Below are 12,527 nucleotides of genomic sequence, written 5' to 3'. Positions count from 1 at the left end.
TTCTCTTTTAGTCTATAACTTCTAGTATTCTCCTGTGAACGTTCCTTGGGGTCAATCTGGCAAAGTACTGTGGTGATGCTGTAAAGCCTCGTTGAGCATTGCTGTTGACAATCTGGGAAGTTTCTGTGATCTTTTTCCTTTTTAGCGGAGAAAACCTTTTCCATTATGGTGCAGTGCTTAGGTGAACAGCTTACCACTTTGAAAACTATTGTAGTCCCTTTTATCTGGTCTTTGAACAGTGTTTAGGAAACACTTATTGTGTAATACAGCATATGTGGAAAATCTGTCAATTTCTGCTGAATGTTACAGCTCCATGGTTCCCAAGCTACCATGGCCCTGACATAGATTTAATGTATGAGAATTGCCTTAGTGGAATGGCACTCCACTCCTCCTCCTAACACACTCTGTGTGGAGATGTAAGGGGAGACTCTGGTCAATGATTTAAAAATATTTAAAATAATTTTCATTAAAATTCAACTTTTCATTATACCATGACACTGGATGTGAAATGAAAACTTGGCACCAACTTCTCATGTCTGTGTGTAGAAGCCCAGTATGTATTTCCACCAAAACATTTCACAACGTCTTCAGCAAATCTCAACTGCCATTAATTAAGAGTGTTTTTCCTTTTCTACTATCACTATCTGAAGAACATGCATTTTAAAAAATGATTTTGCAACTTCTGTACTTGGACACCAAAGGGTTAAAACATTTTAAGTTTAGTATTTTAAATATTTTGCTTTAGAAACTTTAGACTAGTATACTGATGTCTGTAGGAAAAGATTTTTCTCACTGTCGACATATTAGTGTTCTGATCCTTTTTTAATCCTTGTCTCTGCTAACTTTTGTATAAGCATAGTACTAATTCATTTGAGATACAGCATATTAAATTTAAAGTAACTGAAGCCATGAGTTGATCAGTAGTTTTTAGCCCATACTATTTAAATTTCGTCAAAGAACTTCACAATTAAATTGGCTTCAGCATGAAAGTAGTAATGTTTAAAAGCCAGAAAGGCTCTGTGTCTCATTGTTAAGGTGGTCACATGGTGATGGCTTAAACACAATGACTAACGTGCTACTGCACTCTATGTATGTTAATGTAACTTTTAATCTTAATGTTGCCTGCAAATATGTGATCCCTTATGATATAAGTTTCCTGTTTATGCACCATTGCCCGTTTAAATCAAACAGAAGATTCTGAAACTGTAAAAACTACACATGTCAATGTTTTACAGCTACGTAATTCGAATTGACTTGATTTTTTCAAGTAATCCTAGAAAGGGGGAGCATTCCATATAGAAACTGCTGAAACTGCCACAGGTGCTTCTCCGAAAACCTTACAGTTGTGGCATTGAATGTTCAGTATCGCTTCCTTTCTGCACACAAGGCATACTGTTGAGGTATTTGTTGCGGTGATTGGTTTTAATGCTAATCTAGGAATTCAGATATAGAATCTATAGATTTGCATGCTTTTGCTTACCCTAATTTACAATATCTACATTTTTATTTGTAAACTAACAATAAGTAAATTGAGATCAGTATTTTTTAACAGAAGTATTACATTGATATACAAAAACTGTGGTTTATTTTCCTAGATTGTCACATGGCATTAACAAAGAATAGGTGATGTGATAATCACTCTTTAAAATGGTAGTTTCAGGGAATTTTATATATATATATTTTTTATATTAAAAAGTTGGATTATTTTTTGTAGCAAATACTTGCTCTATTTTCTAAAGGATGTGACATTATAAGTGGAAGATTCTTTGAGGTACATCTTTTAAGACTACTTACAACTATTAAACTCACTCTTTTCCCTAAGACAGCAAAAATCTGTTCACTTGCAGGAAAGAATTTGATCACACGTTTCTTTTTAGTAAATTCAGTTGCAGCATGAAGCTCTTCAAAAAGTAAAGTGTTTTTACTGTAGGAGAAAAATGGAAACTCAAAACATGAGTGAAAACCACAAACCTCTTTTATACCAAGAGAAGTTATAGTTCTGAAGACACCTCGTGTTGCATGAAGCAAAATGATCAGGTGAAAGGGAAGAACTCTATTGCTGAATGTTGTCCGTAACTCTTCAGGAGAAGGTATACAAATAAATGTATTTCTCAAGTCAGAGGATTTAAGCATTTAAATTCAAAAACATGCACAGTTTATGTATAAAATTCCTGTGTTGCCAAATAGCTCAAGAAATATAAAATGTAAACAAGCAAACATTGCAGTCATCCAGTTTTATTCATGTTTAGACTATACCTCTCATGTAATTAAATTTCTCGTTTGGTTTCTCCATCTTGTATAGCCTCTTTCTGAGATTTCTCTCTCCATTGTATTCATCCTTACTCTCCAGAGCAAAATGGAAATATCTGTCTTTACATTAATCCAAGAACCCCCCGGGTTACTTCTTGTTTGGATCCCTTCTAAGGAAAGTATTTTGTGGTGTTTCTCATCCTCCTCAAAACTTTGTCAGTTGGGTAACAAATTGCTCTGAAGGGAAAGCATGTCCCTGTCTACAAGCCCAAGTTCACAGAATCAGAGAAATATAGGATTGGAAAGGACCTTGAGAGGTCATCTAGTCCAACCCCCTGGCCTGGGGCAGGACCAAGTAAACCTAAACTGTCCCTTAGAAACCTCCAGTGACAGGGGTTCCATAACCTCCCTTGGAAGCCTGTTCCAATGCTTAACTATCCATGTATTTAGAAAGTTTTTCCTAGTATCTAACCTAAATGTCTTTTGCTACAGATTAAGCTCATTATTACTTTTTCCACCTTCAGTGAGCATGGTTAACAATTGGTCACTATTTTCTTTATAACAGTCCTTAACATATTTGAAGAGTGTTATCAGGTTTCCCCTCAATCTTCTTTAGTCCAAACTTAACATGCCTAGTTTTCTTAGCCTTCATCATTTTTGATGCTCGCCTCTGGACTCTCTCTCCGCATCTTCCCTAAAGTGTGATTTCCCACAACTGAACACAGTGCTCTAGCTGAGTAGACAGGGACAGTTACATCCTGTGTCCTACATATGACACTTCTGTTAATACACCCCAGAATATTAACTTTTTTTTTTTTTGCAACTGCATCACACTGTTGACTCTTATTCAATTTGTGATCCATTATAACCCCCAGATCTTTTTCAGCAGTATTACTATCTAGCCAGTTAGTCCCCCACATTGTAGTTGAGCATTTGATTTTTTTTGTTTTTTGTTTTTCCTTCCTTAAAAATAGTATTTTGTACTTGTCTTTATTGAATTTAATCTTGTTGATTTCAGGCCAGTTCTCCAGTTTGTCAAGGTTGTTTTGAATTCTAATTCTGGCCTCTAAAGTGCTTGCAACCCTTCCCATCTGTAGATTTCATAAGCAAACTCCTCATTCCATTATCCAAATCATTAATGAAGATATCACATAGTGATGGACCCCTGCTGGACTCCGTCGGATACATTTTCCCAGTCTGACAGTGAACCATTGGTAACTACTCGGAGTACGGTCTTTCAACCACTTGTGTACCCACTTTATAGTAATTTCATCTAGACCACATTTCTCTAGTTGGTTTATGAAACTCTCATGTGGGATTGTGTCAAAAGCCATATTAAAACCAAGATGTCAGATCAATAGCTACACCCCCATCCTCTAGGCCAGTAGCTTTGTCAAAACCAAATTGGATTGGTTTGGCATGATTTGTTCTTGACTAATTCACGTTGGCTATTACTTATCCTTTTATCGTCTAGGTGCTTAAAAATTGATGTTTAATCATTTTGTTCCAATATTTTTCCAGGTATTGAAGTTAGGCTGACAGGTCTATAATTCATCAGGTCCTCTTTATTCACATTTTTTAAAGGTAGGTACTATGTTTGCCCTTTTCCAGTAGCCTGAGATCTGACTCCCTGATCTTCCATGAGCTCTCAAAGGTCCTATTTTGACTTATATTGGTTCCCTCTTGTTGCTAATATTAATTGTGTTGAGTGTCTGTCACCATTAATCTTTTTAGCAAAGACTGAAGCAAAATAAGCATTAAACAGCTTAGCCTTCTTAATGTCATCTGTTGTTAGTTCTTTTTCCCCATCAAGTAGTGGACTTACACTTTTCTTTGTTTCTCACTTGCTCCTAATGTATTTATAGAATCTTCTCTTACTGATTTTTATGTCTGTTCCTGGATGTAACTCCTTTTGTGCCTTTCTGATTGTGCATATACATGCTTGCTATTATTTTTTACTCCTCCTTAGAAATTTGTCCATGTTTCCACTTTCTGTAGGATTCCTTTCATTTTTCAGGTAATTAAAGAGCTCCTGGTTGGAGCAATGTTGGCTTCTTACTATTCTTCTTATCTTTTCTTTGCATCAGGATAGTTTGCTGTTGTGCTTCTGATATTGTCCCTGAGAAAGCACTAGCTCTCCTGAGCTTTTTCCCCACCTTAGATTGTTTTCCTATGGGACCTAACCTACCAGTTATCTGAATTTTAGTCTGCTCTTTTTTTAAAATCCATTGTCCTAATTCTGCTCTTGCCACTCCTTCCTTTCCTTAGAATTGTGAAAGCTGTCATTTCATGATCACTTTTTCCCAAATTGCCTTCCAACTTCAGATTTGTAACTAATTCCTTCTTGTTAATTTGAATCAATTCTAAAGGGCTGTCCCCCTGGTTGGTTACTTCAGCTTGTGAAACAAGAAGTTGGCCCCAGTATATTCTAAGAATTTATTTGGCATTCTGTGTTTTGCTGCATAACTTTTCCAACAAGTGTCTACATGATTAAAGTCCCCCCCTTATTATCTTTGGATATTTCTGTAGTTTGTTCTAGAATCATAGAATATCAGGGTTGGAAGGGACCCCAGAAGGTCATCTAGTCCAACCCCCTGCTCGAAGCAGGACCAATTCCCAGTTAAATCATCCCAGCCAGGGCTTTGTCAAGCCTGACCTTAAAAACCTCTAAGGAAGGAGATTCTACCACCTCCCTAGGTAACGCATTCCAGTGTTTCACCACCCTCTTAGTGAAAAAGTTTTTCCTAATATCCAATCTAAACCTCCCCCACTGCAACTTGAGACCATTACTCCTCGTTCTGTCATCTGCTACCATTGAGAACAGTCTAGAGCCATCCTCTTTGGAACCCCCTTTCAGGTAGTTGAAAGCAGCTATCAAATCCCCCCTCATTCTTCTCTTCTGCAGGCTAAACAATCCCAGTTCCCTCAGCCTCTCCTCATAACTCATGTGTTCCAGACCCCTAATCATTTTTGTTGCCCTTCGCTGGACTCTCTCCAATTTATCCACATCCTTCTTGTAGTGTGGGGCCCAAAACTGGACACAGTACTCCAGATGAGGCCTCACCAATGTCGAATAGAGGGGAATGATCACGTCCCTCGATCTGCTCGCTATGCCCCTACTTATACATCCCAAAATGCCATTGGCCTTCTTGGCAACAAGGGCACACTGCTGACTCATATCCAGCTTCTCGTCCACTGTCACCCCTAGGTCCTTTTCCGCAGAACTGCTGCCTAGCCATTCGGTCCCTAGTCTGTAGCTGTGCATTGGGTTCTTCCGTCCTAAGTGCAGGACCCTGCACTTATCCTTATTGAACCTCATCAGATTTCTTTTGGCCCAATCCTCCAATTTGTCTAGGTCCTTCTGTACTCTATCCCTCTCCTCCAGCGTATCTACCACTCCTCCCAGTTTAGTATCATCCGCAGATTTGCTGAGAGTGCAATCCACACCATCCTCCAGATCATTTATGAAGATATTGAACAAAACCGGCCCCAGGACCGACCCTTGGGGCACTCCACTTGATACCGGCTGCCAACTAGACATGGAGCCATTGATCACTACCCGTTGAGCCCGACAATCTAGCCAGCTATCTACCCACCTTATAGTGCATTCATCCAGCCCATACTTCCTTAACTTGCTGACAAGAATACTGTGGGAGACCGTGTCAAAAGCTTTGCTAAAGTCAAGAAGTTTAGTTCATCCTCTTTACAGCCTTTTGAGACACTTGTCAGATTGGATTCCATATTCTGTGTTGTAAAATTATAAGTACAACAGTTCCATCACACTGCCATCACTAGCAGGAATCTTTAACCAATGCCTTTGGGCTCTTTTGAAAGAGATGTCAGAGCCCAAGGTTCAGGCCTATCCGGGTTTGGTCAGAGCCATGTCTAAAATTTGGTTTCAGAGTGTTCTGTAGTGTTCTAAAAATTTGGGACAGTAGATTAGGGGAAACCTGAAGTCTGATAGAACTCCCTTCCCTGCTGTCCGTAGATTGGCATGTATTCTTAAATGTCTTTGCCCTTCAGGGTTTGATCCATGAAGTCAGGGATGGTGTCCCTAGCCTCTGCTAGTCAGAAGGTGGGAATGGGTGATGGGTTGGATCACTCGATTACCTGTTCTGTTGATTCCCTCTCTGGCACCTGGCATTGGCCACTGTCGGAAGATAGGATACTGGGCTAGATGGACCTTTGGTCTGACCCCATATGGCCATTGTTATGTTCTTAAGGCCTTGTTAGAATCGGTGTTGTTTATGAAGACTTACTGCTTTTTCAAGTAGGTATGAGAGTGTGAAGTATTCTCTTCATCAGTTGACCAGGCACCTCTGATTGCATCATGGCCGAGAATCTGAGTCACTTTAGAGAAATAATCTACCTTGTATTCCTTAGTACTAGCCTCCAGTAAATCTTCTAGTTGGAAACAGTTTAGCCTCTTTTCTGTTTTTCAGTGAACCCTGGTATACAGTCACATTCCACAGTCTTGGATTTGCCTTCTATTTCCCAGTCATCTATACTAATTCAGAAATTGATACAGGTCATTTAGTTACTGTTCAGTGGTAAGAGGCACAGTCCACCTCACTTAATAGTTAAAAGGAGTATTCAGCTTGCCACTCTACCCCTCTTTCCCTTCCTGTTAGAGGAAGCGTAGAACTCTGACTCTCATCTGGAAATGTCTTTTGGAGACTTTAATATAGGAGCTCGGATCATAATGACTTGAGAAGCAAGTTGTAGCCAGACTCTTAGACACACAGTGTAAGGAAAGGTATAAAGTGTAGGGAAAGGCAGGGTATGCTGCAGTGAGTCACTCCCATCCTGGACATAGTTAGTGTTTTATGTTCATGTTAGCACAAGTGATGGGCAGAGCTAGCTACCAACAGCTGTGAAAATCTGCAGCACCACTGGCTAGCCACGGAAGAGAATACCTACTGCAGCCCCTGAAGGGGTATAGAAAGAGGATGTGCTTGCTCCCAAGGTGGTATAGACCAGGTCAGCACCAGCCCCCATCCAAGCTAGTGCTTTTAAAGGTACAGTGGAGCTCTTAGTTTTTTTTAATATGTAGTCATGCTCTGACTCGGGGCCTTTAGAAGATTCTGTGAGAATATTGCGATTCATTGTCTACCCAGATTCCTGTCAGTGGTGGATGGCAGCAGCTTTCACCAGTCTTTTCCATTACATTGCTTGGAAAACCCATTTGCTTGCTTGATGAAGGTTAATTTTGCACCTGTAAGGTGTGTGACCTCTATCCAAATCCTATAACTATAATAATCCCTATGGTTCTTTCCTGTCTGTTCCATGCAGATTGCTAATTGAGTATTTTAAGTCTTTCCATCAGTTAGCTTCCATTAGTATTTCAGAGTGCTGTGGCTTCTTTGTCACTTTGTGCTCTTGTCAACAAACTTCCCTTCTAGATATGTCTAAGAAAAGATACCCAAACTTGGTAGGCCTGTTTAGGTTTATTTTTTACTAGGTTTTTTTATTCTTTGATGGTCTCTTTTGGATTCTTGGAACCCCCTCAGTCAATTCCAGTTTCTGTCCACTTCTTTCTTCCCATTACTAGCCTCCTTAAATAGGGAATTCCCATTTGCTTTATTTAGTTAAGATCTGACTCGAAGTTTTCAACGCCCACCCCCTTCACACCTCCCCCCCCGATGTATTTATGAGCTCTTTGGTGCAGCTACCAGATTTTTGTTGTTTTTTTTTTTCTTTTTTTTAATAGTACCTAGCACAGCAGGGCCCCTAGGTGCTACTGCAATACTACTACTAGTAGTAGTCTGATAGCTCTTTCATAGAAGGCAAAGTGCCTGGATCTTCAAGTTAGGGAGAAACCATTCTTTAAAAAAAAAAAAAAAAATTCACTTTCTCTTCTCCCCCATTAATTTAAATAGTTTGGGAATTAGTAACTTAACACCTCTTTCAGGAAAATGAAAGTAGTTGTGCCCTTCTGCAGCCTTGCCATGTGGTGTTAAAGGGCTAAGCATCTTAATTTATACATCTTCCACCTGGATAGTCTTTCTTGCTCCCTCCACCACTTTGGGAAATGCTGGTGTAGCTCTTCTTACCATTTTACCCTCCTTTCTTTACTGCTTAGAGCAGTGAAATAGTTTAATAACGTTTTTAAATGTCAACATTGTTATTTAGCATTATTTAACATTATTCTACGTATGTCACATTGGTATAATTTAGAGCCTGTCTATAACTTGCTCAGTTCCTTTGTTTTCATGTATTTGGCAAGAGCACTTTATTATACTTCACGGGAATTTCAACAAAGGAGACAGTTCAATGGATTGGCTATGTTAATCTCTTAAATTATCCCTCTGTTGGTCCCTCTACTTATTTTCAGGAACTTAAAGTAATAAGCTTCTTGCCCAAACTACGAAATCTAAGAAGTAAAGATACAGTTTTCTGGCTGGGAAGTTTTGTTTCACAGTGTATCTAGTTAGGAAAGATTCATCAGCATTCTCTGTTCCTCCCTCTAATTCTGCTGCTGCCAACTCCCCTTGTCTACACTTTTTTGTAGCAACGTTTTCTTATTACACTTTAATGTCCATATTTCTAAAGACAGGCTTACTGTTGTCAGAGGCCATTCATGTAAATGCTTATCAGTGGGGAAGGGCAAAGGGAGAACTCTTTCAAATTGAAACTTTCGTCTGTAACCGTGGATGTCCTAGCTGGCTTTATTTAATTCATAATCTTGCTAAATTAGAAAATTCAATGCCAGTGTTCCATCTTGGACCAATCTTGAGCCAAATAACAGAAGAAGTCCCCAACATTTATAATGTCACACACTTTGAAATAAGAAACGAGCAAAAAACAAATCCTAAGGAAAGCCTAACTAAGCATAGCTTTTATATTTTATTGTTAGGAAGATGAGTGATGTTAATTATTGTTGTCTTAGATACCGGAATGCCATGGACAATTACTAAGTCATGTTAAGTTTGTTTTGAGGGTGGTTTTTACTCAAGATAAAGAAATAGATTGTCAAAATAAGCTGCAGAAGGTGATAGATTTCAAGATTTAGATTTAGGAGTCTGAAGTCTGTGTAAAGGTCAGATGCTTCAGACTGTAATTTAGAAATTAAGCATTTTGAGATGTTTAAATAGGAAGATGCTTTTTTAAAGACACATAGTATATTGATTTTATTGAAAAGTATATTGTCTCCCAAATTTTGCTTAGAAGCCAGATATGTGCAAAGAGCTAAGTTAGTTTTATAACTAAGATTGATAGCAAATTTCCATTAAGGAATTATTTAAGTTCTTTCTCTCTCATCACCTGCAGATAGTTAGTCAGTAAGAGCAGCAGCAGCAGTCAAGGTGGGTTGATGAATGAGTGTAATTCAGTTTCTTTGTATTGTGCAGCTTGAGAAATGCCAGTGGACTGACAGCAGCAGATCTTGCGCATACCCAGGGTTTCCAAGAGTGTGCCCAGTTTCTCTTGAACCTCCAGAACTGTCACCTGAACCGTTTCTTTAGCAATGGCATGTTAAATGGAGGTCCCAATCCAGTCAATGGTGGGACAAGTCGAAAGAGATCCTTTGAAGATGTGGATTCTGCTGGAGTAAAGAAAGCTAGGATTGAAGGTGAGACTTCAGAGGTAAAAGTGGGAGGGGCAATATCACTGTTGACTGTGAGAATAACAGAAGGTACTCTGGGCTAGAAAGTTTATTTTTGACATCCCTAAAAAGGGATACATGAATCAAATATGAATAAAACAATTATGAAAACAAGACTGGTGGCCTCCTTAAAGAATTACCTTTGAACGTTCCCACTCTTAGCGAGTACATGCCTCACTTCTGCAAGTCCCAGAGCTAGATGGACAGGAAGTAACTTGGAAGGAATGTGTGCACTCTCTTCTGACTCAGATGTTGATTCATAAAAGGACTGTGAAGCATCTTTTAGCGTCTTTCTGTCATAAAGAATATATAGTCACAGAAATATAGGGCTAGAATGGACTTGTAGAAGTCATCAGATCCAGACCCCTATGCTGATGCAGAACCTAGTAAATGTAGACCATCCCTGACTGATGTTTGTCTAACCTGTTCTTAAAAACCTCTAATGATGTGGGTTCCACAACCTCCCTTGGAAGTCTATTCCAGTGCTTAACTAACCTTGGAATCAAAGATTTTTTTTTTCCCCCCTCCTAATATCTAATGTATATCTCCCTTGGAGCAGATTAAGCCCATTATTACTTATCCTACCCCAGTGGACATGGAGAACAATTGATCACCATCTTCTTTATAACAACCCTTAACATATTTGAACACTGTTATCAGGTTAACCCAGTATTTTAACATTTACTTATGGATCAAGTTTTCTAAACCTTTTTATCATTTTGTTGCTCTCATCTGGGCAGTTTCTAATTTGTCTACATTATTTTCCTAAAGCGTGACATCTAGAATTGGACATAGTACTTCAGCTGTAGCCTCACCAGTGCCAGTAGAGCAGGACATCTGCCTCGCTTGTCTTACAACACGGGAGGTAATTGTCCAGTCCTGCTTGGCACTGGTGAGGCCTTAGGTGGAGGCCTTCTTAAAGTACCCAGAATATAAATAGCTGCCCTCACAAACAATCCCACTGTTTTTCTGTCTGCCGTATGCCGTAGTTGGGAACGTTTTCCTTTCCCTTCAGCATTATGCAGTACTTCCCAAAAAAATCCTACATAAATAGTTTAATGGTTTGTTAGACAAGGTTTTCCACCGGCAAAACTCTGTGGAAGGTACTGGCCAGATTTGGCTGCACTCCAAAAAACGTATTAAGGTCCTAAGGCTTCTCCATGACTGCCACCATTCTCTGTAATGGCCTGGAGATTCAAGCTTTCGTCATCAAAATTGGGGTTAAGTAGGGATGTGTTATTGCCCCAACTGGGTTCTCCATCTATTTAGCAGTCATTTTGGCCCTCTTTTTAAAGGTTGCCTCCCCAATAGAGTTGACATTCAATACAGAATGGATGGGCGACTTTTTAATCTTCGAAGTCTCCGCTTGAAGTCTAAAGTACTCAGTGCATCTATTATTGATCTTCAGTGTGCTGATGACTGTGCCATCCCTGCACCCGCTGAGAATTACCTTCAGTCCACACTGGATTTTTTTGCACAAGCTTACTGAAGCTTGGGACTCTCACTCAATAGTGAGAAGACTAAAGTGATCCATCAGCCTGCTTCAGGCCTTGCACACAATCCACCACAAATCACCATCGAGGGACAAACTTTGGAGACAGTTGAGCACTTCAGCTACCTCGGTAGCCAACTTTCTCAAATTGCAAAAATTGACAGTAAGATCCAGCACAGGATCCAGTTCGCAAGTGCGTCCTTTGGGAAATTGCTCCGATGTGTTTTCACGGACCGTGACCTACGGCAGGATACCAAGGTCTATAAGACTATTGTTGTTCCTACACTCCTTTCATGGTTGCGAAACCTGGGTGACCTATCAACAGCATCTCAAGAGTCTGGAGAGGTACCACCAACAATACCTCCGAAAGATCCTCACATCAAGTGGGAGGATTGCTGCATTAACGCCAGTGTCACCAGCGTTGAAGCAATGATCCTCATGCTCCAACTCCACTGGACTGGACATTGTGTCTCAAAACAAGACCTCTGCTTTTAACTTGCTCATTGTCGGAGATCCCGTGGTCAGAGGAAACGCTACAAGGACACACTGAAAGTGTATCTGAAGAAAACTGATGTGGACATCACAAGCTGGGAGGAGCAAGTCCCCAACCGACCTCCATCAGGCAGTGGTCCACTTCAAGGAGAAGCGCCTTGCCCTCAACAATGCAGAGAGAGAAGGAAAAAGAGAGAACTTTTTCAGCAGGCAGCTGACCCACCAGGAAATCTCTGTACCTACTGTGGGCAGATCTGTGGTTCCAGGATCAGACTCCTGAGTCATCTCAGGACCCATCTGTAAATCCATGGTAGAGATCATCCTCTAATAGCGGCATTGCTGATGATGAGACAAGGTTTTGTTTATTTTCAGAAGTCACAGATATTAGTGATCCAGCAGGGTTCCTTTTGTAGCATTGCAAAAAAGCAGAGATTCACAAGATGTGATTCTTTCCCTTTCAAATGACTGAACTGGGCATGAGCAATGTCTTTATGTACTTGAAAGAAGATAGTTTTGCAAAAATCCTGGAACACCTGCTGGCCCTTCTCTAAAAGAGCCCCAAAAGACAAGCCAGACCAGCAAGTGGTATTCCAAAATTACTTCCTTCAGCCCTGAAGTTGCAAAAGCCTTTGCAAAAAATCTTTTTGGCATGAGTGGTGTGTCTGTGAAACCCACTTCTGCACCATATTT

At 39.9% G+C, this 12,527-nt stretch overlaps 1 protein-coding gene across 2 annotated transcripts in view; it reads left to right on the top strand.

Moving 5' to 3' along the window:
- ANKRD10 (ankyrin repeat domain 10) overlaps window positions 1-12,527 on the top strand; it is a 51,532-nt gene that overhangs the window by 22,921 nt on the left and 16,084 nt on the right. For both annotated transcript variants that reach the window (XM_073349906.2, XM_073349915.2), the window contains exon 4: window positions 9,600-9,820. In XM_073349906.2, coding sequence (XP_073206007.1) covers window positions 9,600-9,820 — 221 coding nt within the window. The remainder of the gene's footprint in view (window positions 1-9,599; window positions 9,821-12,527) is intronic.

The sequence above is a fragment of the Lepidochelys kempii genome, chromosome 1 (assembly GCF_965140285.1).
Source record: "Lepidochelys kempii isolate rLepKem1 chromosome 1, rLepKem1.hap1, whole genome shotgun sequence".
NCBI lineage: Eukaryota > Metazoa > Chordata > Testudines > Cheloniidae > Lepidochelys > Lepidochelys kempii.
Note: the sequence above shows the minus strand (reverse complement) of the source record. Positions and strands in the feature narration are given on the sequence as shown.